General features: G+C 31.4%; 1 protein-coding gene and 1 long non-coding RNA gene across 3 annotated transcripts in view; both read right to left on the bottom strand.

Moving 5' to 3' along the window:
• The window catches only part of LOC143048920 (uncharacterized), a 30,307-nt gene extending 13,899 nt beyond the window's left edge, over positions 1 to 16,408 (bottom strand). Inside the window, exons 1-7 of the mRNA XM_076222781.1 lie at positions 15,913 to 16,408; positions 7,301 to 7,422; positions 5,953 to 6,474; positions 4,957 to 5,263; positions 2,611 to 2,819; positions 2,037 to 2,240; positions 937 to 1,423 (exon numbers count right to left, since the gene is read on the bottom strand). Of these exons, the coding sequence (XP_076078896.1) occupies positions 937 to 1,423; positions 2,037 to 2,240; positions 2,611 to 2,819; positions 4,957 to 5,263; positions 5,953 to 6,474; positions 7,301 to 7,422; positions 15,913 to 16,294 (2,233 nt within the window). The 5' untranslated portion in view covers positions 16,295 to 16,408. The remainder of the gene's footprint in view (positions 1 to 936; positions 1,424 to 2,036; positions 2,241 to 2,610; positions 2,820 to 4,956; positions 5,264 to 5,952; positions 6,475 to 7,300; positions 7,423 to 15,912) is intronic.
• Positions 10,923 to 14,229, bottom strand: LOC143049091 (uncharacterized). 2 transcript variants are annotated; one of them, XR_012970055.1, is made up of 3 exons: positions 14,112 to 14,229; positions 11,963 to 12,114; positions 10,923 to 11,137 (listed from the first exon to the last, which is right to left on the bottom strand). It is a non-coding gene; the product is annotated as an uncharacterized LOC143049091 (long non-coding RNA). The 2 variants fall into 2 exon arrangements; XR_012970054.1 differs by lacking the exon at positions 14,112 to 14,229 and having other exon boundaries at positions 11,963 to 12,120.
• Positions 16,409 to 17,902: the final 1,494 nt, after the last annotated feature.

The raw sequence follows: 17,902 nt of genomic DNA, 5'->3' as shown, positions 1-17,902 counted from the left end.
TCACATTAGTAAATATTGTCATTATTTTGGTGCATGGCATAGCTTACTTAATGATATGCTCATTCTTACAGAGATCTTATTTTAAAAGTTGACAATTGAACAAGATCGCCCAATTTTTATACATATAAAACATTGTCTACATAAATACTGCCGTTCGTTTTCTTGTATTTTTGTTTTACATTGTCATTTTAAGGCCTTTTATAGACCAGGTGACTTTGCCATATGGGCTTTGCTCATTGTTGAAGGCCATACACATGAAACAGTGACAATAAATGTTAATTTCTGTGTTATTTTGGTCTCTTGTGGAGAGTTGTTTCATTGGCAATCACACCGCATCTTCTTTTTTTTATATCTTATCATCATGTTGAATTGGCAGCTGTCTGTTCTTATAGTTACTACAGCTGTGCTATTTGAGCAGTCAAATTGCATTGACTGTATATTCATATGTGATATACAGTATCCGACCGTATATTGCCTTGTTTATGACGTTGACAATGCGTTTCTGTGTTATCTTATTTATGACGTTAATAAAAGATACAGGTTCCTGGAAATTTTACGTCATCCGCTCTAAATTAAAGAATGATAGTTTTTGCTCTAAATACTTCATTTAGAATAGTTATAAAAGTTGCAGTATATAAAGAATAACCATACATTGTCTCGAAATATAAATATTATTTGTAATCGGCTAAAAACAAGTAGAAATGCTTGAAACAGCCTCGCTTTCTACCTGTTTCTAAGCCTTGTACAAATAATTGATATTTCGAGACAATGTATGGTTATTCTATATTTATCAAGATTGTGTGTTATACTTTTGCATTCATGGTGAAAAATTCAGGTCAATTTTCCATTACATCAAGGGTTATTGAGTCTGTCATAACAATTTCACTCATTTTCAGTTTTCACAGATAATGATGCTGAAAGCAAAATGAATATTACCTTTCCCATCTTGTGCTTCACAAAAGTTATAGGTTTTGATTGTCCCTTTCAAGGTTTTGTGTAAGGCAGCTATGGTAGTGGTACTTTTGTAGCAGCCTGCATTGTCAGAAAACAAATGTACATTCGAAAGACCTTGGTTCATTTGAATTAAATCTTGGACAACATCAGAAATGATAGAAGATGTCACCGATGAATCCTGAGCAACAGTTGAAGAGAACACATGTACATGGGTGATAGACTGGTATGTGTCAGATGGTCCTTTCATCAGTGAAACACTGATATGCCAGTTTATGCCTCGTTTTGCGAACCAATCTGTTTGCCCTTCTCTGAATTGGCGGGGCAAGAACTTCATTGCCCAGTCTATGGTTATCATAACATCTTTTTTTTCTTCTATGATTCCAAGAGTATGCCTCCTTGCCTCTTCCTGATTTCTTGAGCGTAATATGTGTCCTTTCCACTCTTTAATGTCATCAACTGCCTTTTCTACCTGTGTTAATGAAAATAAAGGTGATTGTCTTTCAAATAAAGCAGTCTAGATGTAACTAATACTCACACTATCTTAAAAATGTAAGAATAATTATAAATTTTGATCTTACACTTTGTGTCAGGAATAACAAGAACAGGTTTATTGAAAACAAAACTGTTACTTGGGAGGACACTGTACTCAACTTTATTCTAGGTTTTACTTATTTTGATTTATTGCAGTCAAATTTTAGGAATTAATTAATAGGTGAAAAACGCTACAATTTTCAGTTCGCTCTAAATTCATTAACTTGTAGTAATCTTAAAATATTAATATAACCTTTTCAAATCAACTTTGATTCTGATAAATGTCTACAACTATCTTCATTAAACATTGACCCTACAAAATGCAAGATTATTTGATAGTTTGGTTTTATTGCTGTCAAAATTGAGCATTAAGTAAATAGGTGAATAAAGGCTAACATTATCAGTTCTAACTCTAAAATTCAGATGGTTACCAAAATAAATGTCTATTCATTTTTCAAATCAACTTAGATTTGCATAAAATGTTTAATTGTATATTGATATCATGTTTCTGATTTTAGTCTGAACTGAAAGGTCCATCATTTTTTTTTTACCTTAAACATAACTTGATCTGTGTGATCCTTTTCTTTGTTGTTGACTTTAACTAGAACATCATCCATAAAAGATTCTAATAAAAGACACTGAGTACAACAAAGTGTATGTTCATGTTTACAGTCATTTCTGAAATTACTGTCTATATCACTCAGTGCATATGATCTGCAATGGTCTGCAATTTGAGCCATGTCTCGTACATGTACCTGAAGAAAATCAAAATTATGGAGATCACTCACGAAAAGATTATTTATACACGTGATAATATTGAGAATTGAAATAGGAAATATGTCAAAGAGACAACAACCCAACCAAAGAGTAAAAACAATCAATATTTGACCTTTGATGGCAATGTCTAATTTCAATTCTAATGCAACATCATTTGTAAAGTTCATTTTGATTGGATAACGTCAAAAATTTCCATTGCATCAATTCGTTAATGTCAATTTCTGGTCATACAAAAAGTAGCAAAAAACAACAATGTCATTAAATTTCCATTATTTTTACCTGGGTTCAGAGATGAAGGTCATACGAAATGTTATCAAAGGTGAGATGTATTATAGTAGTATAAAATACCTTATAATCAGACTTTAAGTATCTTTTAACTTCAAGAAGATCAGCCTTCATCTTTTTGATATCCTCATCTTCACAATCAAATCCTTCCAAAATTTCTTCAATATCTCTAAACGCTCTTCCACCTTCAGCCACATAATAGTCCAACCCTTCCATACTATGTCTAACAGAAGCGGCACACTCTTCTAGAATCTTATACATTGTACTTGTGCCTGAAAAAAAAATTTCATTATTATTCAGAATTTTGAACATGTTATTTGAGCAGTCATTAAATAGTTTGTATGTTTATCATGTTAATGAATTAAGGCCGTGTTCCCATTGACCTAAACTCGGTGTTGTGTAAGTGTAACTCACACGTAAACTAAACAAAATTACGTTCCCATTGATAAAACTCAATGTTTACATGTAGTGTAAATCATGTTTTGTCTACATGCAGTCGATACTCGATGTAGGCCTTGTGTAGATTCAGTGTACATAAAACTAGGCATTTAAAACATTAGTTTCACCGTGCATATTTAAAGAAGAAACGATTTTTGAATAAAATTGATATTTATAGCAATTATTATAATAAAAGTTCTTTACAGAAATATTTGTCTAAACTTTATTTACGAGATATTTATTTGTTTTGTTTAGAAATAAAACTTAACGTAGCTTTATTAAGCCCTTATCAAGACTCAAAGCAGCATCATTGCCGAACACATAATTCATTTGAAAATTAAGGTATTTCCGAATAAACTTGACTTACACAGAAATATTTGCCACTGGTCTTTACTCAAACAACGATTCACTCATAAATGCATTACTTAAAAAGTGTGAGGTAAATGTATTGTTTGTGCAGTATCTCGGATCCGTGAAATTACACTTAAAAAGTAAAAAAAAAAAAACATAACCCCCCACCCCCCACTCCCTTTGCCAAATACTTCTTGGAGAAGAGTACCATTTGAACAAACAGAAAAGATAGAAATCTAGTGATCCCTAATATACCAATCTTTCTTCGTCTGTAAGCACGCTGTTGCAGCCTACGTTTTCTAATGCTTAATCGAGACATCTTTAGTATCCCTAAACTACTGCAAATCATCAAAATGGCTTTCATAAAGAAGCAACCACTTAACTTCAAAAAAGGGGGGTATATTTTTTATTTATCTGAGTCAGAATTATTTCCGCGCAAACGTTTTACGGGTTTGTTTGTTTTTTGTTTTTTTTATTTGATGCTGGTAATCAAATTTTTTTTTCTTCAATATTTAACACTATAATGTGTGGGGAAACTCTTGATTCAGAATATTTTTTTATCATCTATAGAACCAGAATTGTTTTCTTTATCCAATTGGGGTTTGGAATATTTCCATCCCCCCTATTCAGAGTCAAATGGTCGTTCCCTTACTGCTAGAAAAGTTGTCCGAAAACTTTTCATTCGATTCTACGTAATGGAACATTTAAATGACATAGAGTTTACAAGTGTGAACGAATCTTATGTACAGGTAATTAAACAAGGTGTATAGATGTGAACAAATTTAATGTGAAACCAATGGCCAGTACGTTAAACTAATTGTAAACAAGTTTACTGTACATGGAGTTTGGTGTGAACACGGCCTAAGAATAAGAACCCTGTTTTGTGTAAGACCCACACGTTGAGCCAGATTTTAAACATGCTAGTCACAAGGTAACAGTCTGCAAGAAAACTTGTCACATTACTTGTACACATTATTCTGACTCTGAGCTGACCAGTCTTTGTTCTTACTCCTTAATGTCACATGTTTAGCAGAGAAGCAGCACATACCAAGTAATTTAGAACTTGAAAATTCCTGCTGTAGATGAGTTGCATGGGTGATTTAAAATATTGAAACACAGGAAGTATGTCACTTGATATTGTTCCAGTTGATATAAATGTATACATAACATGTTTATCAGAACAACAATTTTTTTTCATTGTTGAAAGCCATACAGTAACACAAATATACATATAGTTGCTTACTTTTACATCTCTTATTCTTGTTATTGGCAAGCAGACCACATCTTCTGATTTTCATGAATATAATTTTGTCTTATGAATAACAAGCAATTGTAAAAACTAGGAATAATACAAGAAACAATGTACATGTGGTTTCTATTTCATTGTTGAAGAACATAAATAAAAATTACATTTATGAATTGAAACATTGTGATTTTGATAGTGCTTTACATTCAAAATTATATGAAAGCAATCAAATAATCAAAACTAATATTTCTTAAATTTTGATATAAATATTTTAATCTAATTACATGAATTAATCATGTTTATATATGCATTAAGTTCATCAATTGAAATATTAATTGCACAGTGATCTTAACAGTACTTATTTAAATACCAACCCAATGGTCTGATTTCTTCATCTTCACAAAACTGCTTGTACTGTCTGATGATACTTGTTGGAGCAATAGCCCTGATCACATTTGGTGTAGAAATAGTCTCCCCAGTAGAAAGTTTCAGTTTCCTTTCACCGAATGGCAGGTCTTTGATAATGTGTGATGACGTAATGAAGTCAAGAAATGGTTCTAATTGACATGGGTCAATTTTTTCTCTCGTCTGTTTCATTTCTTGAATAGGCAGGCCACATCCAACTTCAGAAATGTGTTTCTTTGCTGCATAATACCTGTATGAGGTTAAACCAGGTATCATCTAAAAAAGGGGAAAAAACTTTGAATTTACTGTAGTTTTTATGTATAACAGTACATTTATAAAATGATTCAAACAACAAAAATAATAGCCTCCATGTTGTATAGCTTAATTTGCTATATGAGTTTTGCTCATTATTGAATACTGTAGTATTCCTGTAGTTGCTAACTTCTATGTCATTTAATCTCTGGTTGAGAGTTGTTAAATTGGCAATCATACCACATCATGGCATATGTTCTTCTATCTCTATAAAGTTTGAGTACCTAAGGCCAAATAAAAATATATGTGTGGTTCCAGTAACCCTACCGTCCCTACTTTTTCGGCTTAAAAATAGCCTACCCAAAAGATTTTATTGTCATTTTTCATTAAGCACTGTTAAAGTCAGAATGTTGCTCCCATAGACTCAATGTTAAAAAAAAGACATAAAATAAAAAAAAAAATTTCTACCTACCTACATTGTACCCTAACTTTTTTTCAGATGTAACTGAAACCACACATACTTTTTATTTAGTCTAAGATGAATGTTAAGGCTACATTCTTATACATAAATTAAGCTTCATGCTCAGTGGAATGTTAGTATTAATGTTGGTGACTTTCTGTGGTTGTCTGTTCTATGGTCGGGTTGTTGTCTCTTTGACAGATTCCCAATTTCCTTTTTCAATTTTATGTAATAATTTTTACGTGTACTTTACCTGTTTCATTTGGCTGTACGTGTGTTCAAAAGCCAAAATTGATAAAATCTGCCTTCTGAAAGTCCAGGTTTCTGCTCGGTCATAGATTTCTTTTAGTATTGAAACATTCACTCCACATGATCTAGATGATTGATTATTTTCAACTGCTGTACTTTTACAAAGACTTTCTACAAATTTTTCCATAAAGGCCTCTTTTTCTTTAGGACAAATTGCTTCAATTACTACTGCAAGGCAATCATTGGCTTTTTGTAAATATCTCCTTTGTGTTCTTTCACTAGATAAGAATGAACCTTGCATGTGTTTGACAGGACTAACACCTGACTGTTGTAAAAATATGTTCAAGTTAGACAGCTTATCAGTTTGTACTAGGGATGAATCTGAAATCTGACTGTTTTGACTTGAATCTTCAGTTATACATGTAGATGTAGTTTGGCTGAGGGTTGGTAGACTTTCAACATGTTCCATGTCCTTTAAGTTCACATTTAATTCATCCATTTCATCTGAATCCCATTTCAGCTGTGCCTACATGAAAGTATACAAGCTGACATGTAGATGATATAATATAATATTCAAAACACAGTAGAGACTAACAAACTGACACAAATGTTATGCAAATACAGACATGTGATTTAATAATGTATAAATCATGTAAATATTTCAAAAGTAAAGGAGATTAAGTGAATAACCTTCAAAAATCTTATTTGAAATCAAATATGTCTTTTACCTGATGATTCCAGAATAAAATATTTTTACACAACCCATTTTTCATGTTCTGACATTTTACCCTGTTTCATGGTATATCATATTTAGATGTCAGCAACTTGTGATCACTAATTGTATTACATGTAGGTAAAAAAATCAGAACACAGGTTTTATAGTTCTTAACCAGAAGATGAAATTTATGACCCTTTGACATATATATATATGAATTTTACCAATTATCATATTACATTCATAACATTGCACTCTGTTGATAATATATATATAAATAATACATGTACATGTACATATTGGATATTACAAGTAATTAATACCAGAAATACTGTGTTTTATACCTACATATATTGAAAGCAATACACTGTTAATTTCCAATCAAAAGACATGAAAGATACATATATGGGTTTTGCTCAATGTTATGGTCATAGGATGACCTTAAAGTAGTTTGTATTTTCATTTAGAAATAGATTGTTTGTTTATCATATGATAAATATTTGTCTCATTGGCAGATCATATTTTCACATGGACATGGTATGATCTTAATATTGCATGTATGTACAAATGTATGTACATGTATATTGTATTTTTTGTAAAAACTGGCATTTAAATATTCATTTAAAAATCTACATACAATGTTTTCTATAAAATCATCTTCTTCCAAATCTGTACATGGTGGACCACAAATAACATCATTACATTTTTCTTCATTGCCCTTTTGTCCTAACCATTTTCTTCTACATACTCTGCAAATACCTGTAATGCAATTGATAGTTGTTTACATGAATACATTGTTACGATGGCCGAAGTAAGCCGACAAAAATACTATTTAAACTTTATATAGTACTGTACAGAAAGTTTGTACATAGTACTTTCTTGTTGTTTTACTTCCTGGTTAAAAGATAGTACTCTGTACAGAAAGTTGGTACATAGTACTATCTTGTCGTTTTACTTCCTGGTTAAAAGATAGTACTCTGTACAGAAAGTTTGTACATAGTACTATCTTGTTGTTTTACTTCCGGGTAAAAAGAAAGTACTCTGTACAGAAAGTTGGTACAGTGTACTATCTCGTGTTTTACTTCCGGGTAAAAAGATAGCAATATGTACAGACAAGTTTGTACAGTGTACTATCTTTTTATGGACTCAGAAAGTACATATTAACCACCATTTTTACATTAGTTGAACTACCTTTTAAAAATGTCTTGAACTGTACAGAATGTTTGTGTTCCTAGTTATCATTGTTTTTTTTGTATGAATGAAACCAAAAGCATTTGATTTATTATTAAAAACAAAAAGAAATGATATGCGTAATTGGACAAAATATGTATAAATTGAAAAAAGTCAATGTTTTTTCTCCGAAAAGTGACAAATAACATTTATACATATGCTATTTGTTTCTGGATAAACTGCATAAAACAGAAAAACCTCTGATAAAAAGTGTTATACATTTTGTAAACACCACAATTAAAAAAGGTCACCAGCGTACGCGATCGGTCAAGTTAGTTTACAGACACAATTAGTTTTCGCACTATAACTTTAGTTAAAGTATAATGGATCTCCATGAAATTTTACCATAAGGTTCAATACCACAAAAGGAAGGTTGGGATTGATTGTTGGGGGTTATGGTACCAACAGTTAAGGAATTAGGGGCCAAAAAATAAGCAAGAAATCTTCAATTGCACAGTATTACACAATAGCAAGAAATATCCAATTGCACAGTATTGCTCAATAGTTAGAAATATTCAATTGCACAGTATTGTCCAATTTTCAAATTGGTCTACATTAAGGTCTAATGGGTCCAAAATTAAATTTAGTTTGATTTTAACAAATATTGAATTCTTGGGGTTCTTTGATATTCTGAATCTATACATGTATTAAGATTTTTATACGACCGCAAAAATTGAAAAAAATTTGGTCGTATATTGGTATCACGTTGGGGTCGTCGTCGTCGTCGTCCGAATACTTTTAGTTTTCGCACTCTGACTTTGTAAAAGTGAATAGAAATCTATGATATTTTAACACAAGGTTTATGACTACAAAAGGAAGGTTGGGATTGGTTTTGGTCCCAACATTTTAGGAATTAGGGGCCAAAAAGGGCCCAAATAAGTATTTTCTTGGTTTTCGCAATATAACTTTAGTTTAAGTGAATAGAAATATTAAATTTTGACACAAGGTTTATGACCACAAAAGGAAGATTGGGATTGACTTTGGGAGTTTTGGTTCCAACAGTTTAGGAAAAAGGGCCCAAAAAAGGGCCCAAATAAGCATTATTCTTGGTTTTCACATAATAACTTTAGTATAAGTAAATAGATATCTATGAAATTTAATTCAAGGTTTATGACCATAAAAGGAAGGTTGCGATTGATTTTGGGAGGTGTGGTCCCAACAGTTCATGAATAAGGGGCCCAAAGGGTAACCAATTTAACTTAATTTTAATTTCATCAAAAGTTGAATAATTGGGATTCTTTGATATGCCGAATCCAACTGTGTATGTAGATTCTTAATTTTTGGTCCCGTTTCAAATTGGTCTACATTAAGGTCCAAAGGGTCCAAAATTAAACTTAGTTTGATTTTAACAAAACATGAATCTTTGGGGTTCTTTGATATGCTTCATCTAAAAATGTACTTAGATTTTTGTTTATTGGCCCAGTTTTCAAGTTGGTCCAAAATGGGGTTCAAAATTAAACTTTGTTTGATTTCATCAAAAATTAAATAATTGGGGTTCTTTGATATGCCGAATCTAACTGTACATGTAGATTCTTAATTTTTGTCCCGTTTCAAATTGGTCTACATTAAGGTCCAAAGGGTCCAAAATTAAACTTAGTTTGATTTTAACAAAAATTTAATCTTTGGGGTTCTTTGATATGCTTCATCTAAAAATGTACTTAGATTTTTGATCGTAGGCCCAGTTTTCAAGTTGGTCCAAATTGGGGTTCAAAATTAAACTTTGTTTGATTTCATCAAAAATTGAATAATTGGGGTTATTTGATATGCCGAATCTAACTGAACATGTAGATTCTTAATTTTTGGTCCCTTTTTCAAATTGGTCTACATGAAGGTCCAAAGGGTCCAAAATTCATATAAGTTTGATATTAACAAAAATTGAATTCTTGGGCTTCTTTGATATGCTGAATCTAAACATGTCCTTAGTTTTTTGATTGTAGGCCCAGTTTTCAAGTTGGTCCAAATTAAGATCCAAAATTATTATGTGCAATTGCAAGAAATTTTCAATTGCACAGTATTGCACAATACCAAGAAATCTTCAATTGCACAGTATTATGCAATTGCAAGTATTTTCAATTGCACAGTATTGCGCAATAGCAAGAAATATTTAATTGTAAATTATATAAATAGGACTGCACCATTTCATTTTCAGAGCTGTATCAAGCTTGAATGTTGTGTCCATACTTGCCCCAACTGTTCAGGGTTCGACCTCTGCGGTCATATCAAGGTGCGCCCTGTGGAGCATTTTATTCTAGTTTCTAGACAATAACGGTATAAGTGTATGGATCTCTCTAAACTTGTACTACAATGTTCCATATCACATAGGGAATGATGGGCTTGACTTAGGGGGTTATAGGAATTTTTTTCCCATTTTCTTTTGGGCGGGGGGAAGGGGGGGGGGGTCATATTTTTTTTCTTCAAAAGTTTTGAAAAGTTACAAGAAGAATTCTTCAGTGGCAAAGTATTGCGCAAAAGATTTTTAAGATCTTTGACCACATTTATTTTGAACCTACATGTTGTATATACATATAAAATGTTTATCATAATCCATATTCAGCCAGTATCAAACTTGAATAGGGTGTTCAAACTTTGTCCAACTGTTCAGGGTTTAACCTCTGCGGTCGTATCATACTGTGCTCAGCGAAGCATTTCATGAAACTATTGACAAACAGGAAGCATGGTACGTATACAAGATGCTTGCACATTACAACCAGAGAAATATAATACAATGTCTCTGTTACAACTCACAGTTAAGACAAATATAAAATCAATACTGTTCATATAAGCCAAGAACACTTTGACAGGAGTTATAAACGCGAGTCGTTTGGAAAGACGGACGTAGTGGTGACGATGCTTTTGGTGACATGGGTTTAAAAAAACGACAAACTGTTTTACATATTATAGTGTAAGGTATTATAACCTCTTTTTAGCATTAAGTAAAAAATAAGGAGGTAGCCTTGGGTTACTCCAGGTAAGAAGAAAAGAAAAACATCAAATATTTTAAACAGAAAAATAAACAGATAATTCAAACAAACAATTTAAGCATTTATTAACATTTTTTCTCTGAGATAAAAGTACTTTTTTAACGCATCTTCCCATCTCTCTGCTTCTTTCCATGCCAAATTTTGGTATAGGTCAGCTGCTCTTTGGTCGAATTCTTAAGATCCAGATATGGTTGATACTTTGCATAAGTGCAATGCAAAATCTATATCAATTTCTTCAACAGGCTGAAGACAGTCAGTTCCTCCTACAACAGGGTAAATTATATAAATAGGACTGCACCAATTTATTTTGTTTGCGTTATTCACCTTTAAATGAAAAATCAATGAAAAGGGTTTAGAGGTTTACTTTCTTTAAATTATGGTTTAAGTGCCGATAAGCATTGGAAGCTTTTTTCCTTTCGATAAAAAATTGAAACTGTTTTAGTATAAATGTGCGCCCATTTGTGGAGATGATGATTTTATAGGATGAATCATTCATTTTCACTTTTTTGGCGAAATTGTTTTCTCATTTTTTTCCTGTCATGGGTTCTTTTGTTTATTTTCAATCATTGTCAGTACATATTATTAGTCCTTTTTGGCGAAGCCGAATTGGACTTTAGGTTTGCACTCTCGTTTGTCCGTCCGTCTTTCCGTCCATCCGACAGTCCGGCAAATCAATTTTCCACAAGTTTTTATGTGGTTCGGGTTCGGGGTTGTATGAATTATGACATAATCACACTTCTTTTGTTTTTGTCCGCAATATAATCCCGAAAATCATTAAATATTTACTAAAACTTGGTTATCATAAGGATAATCAAAAACATATACAGTCTAAATAACCAGATAATCAAATAGTCCTTTAATACTTGATCAAGTAATCACATACTAGTAATCAGAATCCCCAAGAGGAGGACCAACAAACCGAATAGATACTCATGTGTAATGCCTTTCAGGTCTTTTACCATTGAAAAAAAGTAGAATGATTACAGTCAATGCATAACAAATTTAGATATCATCAAATAAAGCTTCCTTTGATAAATATGTTGTTAATATCTTGAATACAAAATAAACCAGTTGTCACTATCATTTACCCGAATCTTCTGGAGCAATATGAAGAGTGTTGGGTCTTCCATTTGGACATGCTGCATTTCTATTTGCCGAAATATGGTGGTTATTCCATCTTTCAACCAGAAGATTTAATTCTTGTTGCACAACTGGCATGAAGCAGTATCGTAAACACTGGCTATAAAGAACAGAAAAGAAGGAAGATTGATAAAGAAAAAATAACAAGTAAAAATTGAAATTGTCAAGGATGTTCTTATATATAATTAGGTGAATTAAAAAAAAATAAGGATTAAAAATTGAAACTATCAGTTGAAATAGCAATATTTTAGGAAAAACAGAGGCTAAAGTAAAACTGTTGATATAATAGGTTATGAAACTCCTTTTAGAGATATCCGATTTTTTAAAAGCTGGGAAAAGACTGGCTCGGGCTTTTACCTTATTTTTGCATTGGTATTATTAGAGTCTCAAATCGAAAGAAAAGAAATCTAGAATCTGTTTAAATTTTGTTAAATGACTTTTAAGAGCTATAGAATTATTGTATGAAAAGAAAAATGGGTGTTATGGGGCAGGATATATTATCCTGAATTGAAAAGGGGGGGAATCTAGGAATCCGAATATCTTACACAAAATCCTAACGGAGTGGCTATTTGTACGTCCAGTGCAGTGCGCATGTCATTTTATGGAAGTGCGTGTAATATTATCTTCAGCAGTACAAGGGAGACGCATGCAATCCCTGCCAATCACTGATTTTCACGGTGATATCAATATTTGTGATAAATTTTCTAGTTTTTTCAGAATTTGACAAGGGCCGATGATACGATAGTTTGAACTTCATAAAATGATATAAATTTATAAAAAAAAATAATTGAAAAGTGAAAATAAATGGTAATTGATCGGAGAACTACAATTTGACCAAATTCGACCTGCTAGAGCTGTATATATGTTGGAACGGAGTAATTGTGAAAGGCCTTTACGAAGGCATATCTAACTTAAGAAAATTAAATTTTATTTCGAAAAAAAAAAAATAATCCAGCAAAAAGCCCGGGAACTCAGTGGAGAGGAATTGCAAGCTTTTAGGAAGAGGGTCATGATATTAGAACGGTGTACAAAAGTGAGGATGTGAACTTTAGGGAACAGTAAAGCTGACATTTGGGGGGAATTAAAAGAAAAGATGGATTCCGACACCATCAAGAAAAAAAATAAAGTTACATCTGGGATTTTTACAGCGTTGTTTTCTTTTGGGGAACATTATAGAAAACATCTCACACCTCTAACTCACAATATGGATAACATTATGTTGAAGGGGCTATAGTTCTGTTCGACAGCTTCAAATATAATAATTTGTAACTTTTTCACCTAAACAAAATCCTTATGTTAACTTAAAATGTTGTACTTCTTCCTCACAATCAAGGAAATATCTTTAAATGGTACATCTGTATAACGAAATTCTTCTAGAAAATCCATTCTACAATAAAAATGTTTTGAACTCTTTATGTGAATCTTTATTACCAAAGTCTATATGCTACTGAGATATCGTGACACCAATATATATATATAAGTACGTCTGAGTCAGTGACAACTCTACAACAAATTTATCCATCGGAGCACCAGCAATGATGGTGATACATGGCTGTGTACATTACTAGTATGTATATACAACTCGTCTAAACATCAACCCAACAATGTTAGATCTGTAAATTGTTCGAATCCCGGAGAGGGAAGAACAAAAAATTTGCGAAAGCAAATTTACAGATCTAACATTGTTGTGTTGATATATAGACTGAAGGTACCCATTTGATTTACATCAACATCAATAACACATTCAATACATGTATACATACATAGAGTTGTCTCATTGGCACTCATACCACATGTGCATCTTCCTAGTTTATCTATAAACACAAACTATGTGACAGAATAGCAGAAGTTGTTGTAGTAACACATACACATTATATGGTTCGATTTGATGTATCCAATCTACATCCAAAATTGATGGTGTACACAATGAAAGATTTCAATATTCTATCTTATATATGTTCCATTCCATTTATACGAAATGACATCTAAGTTAACGTTTATAAAGAAATAATTTTAGAATTTAATATAAAAACATATTATATTATAATATATTATATTATTATGTTGAAAAAACGAGTGTGGAAATAAGGTACTTACATGTATAGTTTTTACAATATATCCATTCCTACTTCAAAATAATGCGTCCCAGCGTTTTCAAGCTAAAAAACCTGCGTATATTATTATGTTTGTTTCAAGTACATAAAAGTTATCAGTTTCATTTCTACGTGTGTGACTTTCAACACAAAACGCTCAAGAATTTGACATACTTTGCAGACTGTTTTATATCTAACATTCCCTTTCAATTTATCATGAAAGTCAATGAACATGATAAAAAAAAAACAGATAAAAATACGTCGATAAATCAAATAGCTAGTCTCCACAAACTCTGCTCTTGTACTTTCTGATCCCATAAAAAGATAGTACACTGTACCAACTTTCTGTACAGAGTACTATCTTTTTACCCGGAAGTAAAACAACAAGATAGTACTATGTACAAACTTTCTGTACAGAGTACTATCTTTTAACCAGGAAGTAAAACGACAAGATAGTACTATGTACCAACTTTCTGTACAGAGTACTATCTTTTAACCAGGAAGTAAAACGACAAGAAAGTACTATGTGCAAACTTTCTGTACAGTACTATACAAAGTTAAAATTGTATTTTTGTCGGCTTACTTCGGCCATCGTACATTGTAACATAAATTTCAATATGTTCAACTTCTACAATTAGTATTTTTTTTATATATCATAATTCAATAATATAGAGTTATTGCATGAATATTGTGGAATATTGTCCTGAGTAGAATTTTATATTGCATGAGCTTGCGAGTGCAATTTATGTTTGTATGAAGGACAATATTCCACAATATTCATGCAATAACTCTTTTATTGTATAGCAATATATAATATTTGAAAGTAAAAATTGGTTGAAACTAAGATTTTGTCGTTAATGACGTCATGAATTTCGAAAAATTATTGCATTAGTGCAATATTAGAATTTATTGCAAGCTTACTTTTTGTTACTTTCTGTGGGAAATATTATATTGCTATGCAATAATACAAAGTATTTTAATAGTAGCCGATACAGACAATGTATGAACATGATGAAGGTTAAATTAATATAGTATTATTCATTTTAATTTCAATTTATTAACAGATTAGAACTTCAGCAGTGATGTTGTATTTAAAATTGTGCATCCAGCATATTTTAGAACATACATTTGTATAATTACATGTACATTTAAAATATCTAATCTATACATTAGATGAGAGATTGAGTCTTCTTTCAATCAATATAATGATTGGATATAGATAAATCACTCAAGTGCAATTATGTATCAGCAGCCAATCATGCATGTCTAAGGTATAAATCAATATTGTCATATTTTCTCAAATTCAACAAAAAGATTGGTATCTAGATGGTACATTGGATTTCCCAAATTAGGCAATTTAGGATGGTATATTAGTATCATAGATTCATACTGCAGGAAAGAATTATTTGATTAAAAGAACATACATGCAAATGAGATACATAAATAATTAAAACATGAACAATGAACATGTATATTATTAAATTAATTTATCCTGTAATCAGCCCTCTATTGTACAAATAACAGGTACATGTATACAAATAAATTTTTGCTTTATTTATACATATGCTGAAGCTAAATTTGGCCTTTTTTATGCAATATATTGACGGCTAAATATAAATGTACATTTGTAATTGCAAGCAAATCACCACCCCTACCACAAATGGAAAAGTTCCCCCTGCCCCTGCTACATGTATGCCTGTAAACACCCCCCCCCCCCCCCAAAAAAAAATAAATAAAAATAAATATATATATTCATGTCATGAAATTTTATATATGTTCTATAACTCTAACTAATTCAAACTTACATGTTCCTATGGGTATCACAACTCCAAACTCATTGTAGATTGTTCTCATTTGGTCTGATGATACTCTTCTGTCACCACGAATTGCCTGGCCAAGTTTTCTTTTAGTTTTTTGTTTTTCATGATCATGTTCTGATGCAAAAAAGGTTGGTACATTGCATGCATACCTTCTCAGTCTTGATTTGTGTTTGTCTTTAAAAAGCTTAACATGAGAAGGGCAGATACTGTAATTTTTTGAGGTAGCAGGACCCCAAAAAACTCCGATATCGGACTGTATTATCAGTTGATCAACTGTACTTAAACTTTCAAAGTTTAGATGTTTACCAACTTCATCACATATTGGTGATCTTTCATAGAAATGAAATGTGCAAATGTTCTCTTCCATTTATATCATTTTAAAAACAAATATTTCTCTGACCAAAGTTGTTATGCATGATAGTGATGTAAACAAGGTAAAACAAGTCTTTCTAATGGAGAGTAAGCAAAGGGGAAGTAACTCTGTACTTCCAATCCTAGAGAAAGGGAAGTATGACCCGAACGATAACGCTGTATGGAGTTTGATTATTTTGCTGAAACTGTACCGTAATTTCCTTTAAAGTGGTATTTAAGGATATAAATAAAAAAAGAAGTTTCTTTTGATTGATTTTTATGTACATTTATTTAACAAATTGAGTAAGAAATGGAAAAAGCAGATATATATTCCGTTTATGACATTTTTTCAAAATAAAATAAAAAAGATAAATATAAGTTTCCCCAAACTGAAACTTTACAAAAGTATTAGTTAGTATACTGCTAAATTGCCAAACTTGAAAAAATAGTCCTAACCCATGTGCATTTTCTATAAATTTCATTGAAAATTCACCATTTTTAATAGTTTTCTTGTTTGGCAAAAAATTGAAATTTAGTCTTTTTGGTGTAGTTTTAATCAAAATCTATGAAGATGTAACAATCTTTCATTTTGAATTTATTGAATAATCAGACAAAGTCTATTGAAAGAACAAAAGATGAAAATATTCAAAGAAACACAACATATAAAAAATTAGCACACAAAAAATGCCAATTTCTGCTTTTTTGCAATGTAAAAATTGCAGGAAATTATTTTGGTCAAATTACCATGGCAACCATATTTTTTTTTCGATTAATTAGTTATGTTTTTTTTAATTAGACATAAATATAATCATATATGTGCAATATAAAGAAGATTGAAGAATATGCGTGGCCACACAATTTTGATGGTTACAGGGAACTGGTATTAAGAAGCACAACCATCCTTTTAAATATTTAGCAGTTCAACATTTAGAAGTAGTAAATAAGCAGCCTGGTGAATCGCATTCAAAGTTTGTACGATCACGGAAAATAATTGAATTAAATTGGATTAAAAAATTACAGACAGTTTACCCTCTCGGTCTAAATGATAATATCATGGGAATTGGTTATATATCTAGAACAAATTCCGTTAACATTTTGGATATAGTTTCTAAAACTGTTCGTAAAAAACGTTCTCACGGTCGTAGAACAAATCGCAATCAAAGAAAATTTCGGGCCAATCATACCAATATTTCGGACCTAATTTCTATTTCAAAAAACAACGGCAGACATTATCTGTTAACAAAACTCTGTTCGTTACCGGTTAATAAGTTAAATAAAATTTTGGAGGATTGCAACACAATTTCATATAGCAGTCCTAAGTATGAAATTGTTTAAATTATTATGGCATATTGTTATTCTAAATTATTTCCCAAAATTGATCGCCCTGAAGATCATAAAAAACATTTTATTAAAATTAAGTATGTTAATAAAGGCTTTGATTTTGTAAATATTGCCGGTATATTTAACGACCATTCTGTTAAAGAACAAATTCCTGGATATTTTGACAATACTGAGCTACCTCTTATTTGTTATATTTACAAGAAATCTACCCGGAAATTTGTGTTTAATTATAGTCAATTGTGTAGAGATGTTAATATCAGTGAAAATACACCTACTTCATGTA

Source organism: Mytilus galloprovincialis, chromosome 10 (genome assembly GCF_965363235.1).
Source record: "Mytilus galloprovincialis chromosome 10, xbMytGall1.hap1.1, whole genome shotgun sequence".
Classification (NCBI taxonomy): Eukaryota; Metazoa; Mollusca; class Bivalvia; order Mytilida; family Mytilidae; genus Mytilus; species Mytilus galloprovincialis.
The sequence above is the reverse complement of the archived record's forward strand: the minus strand, read 5'-3'. Positions and strand labels throughout refer to the sequence as shown.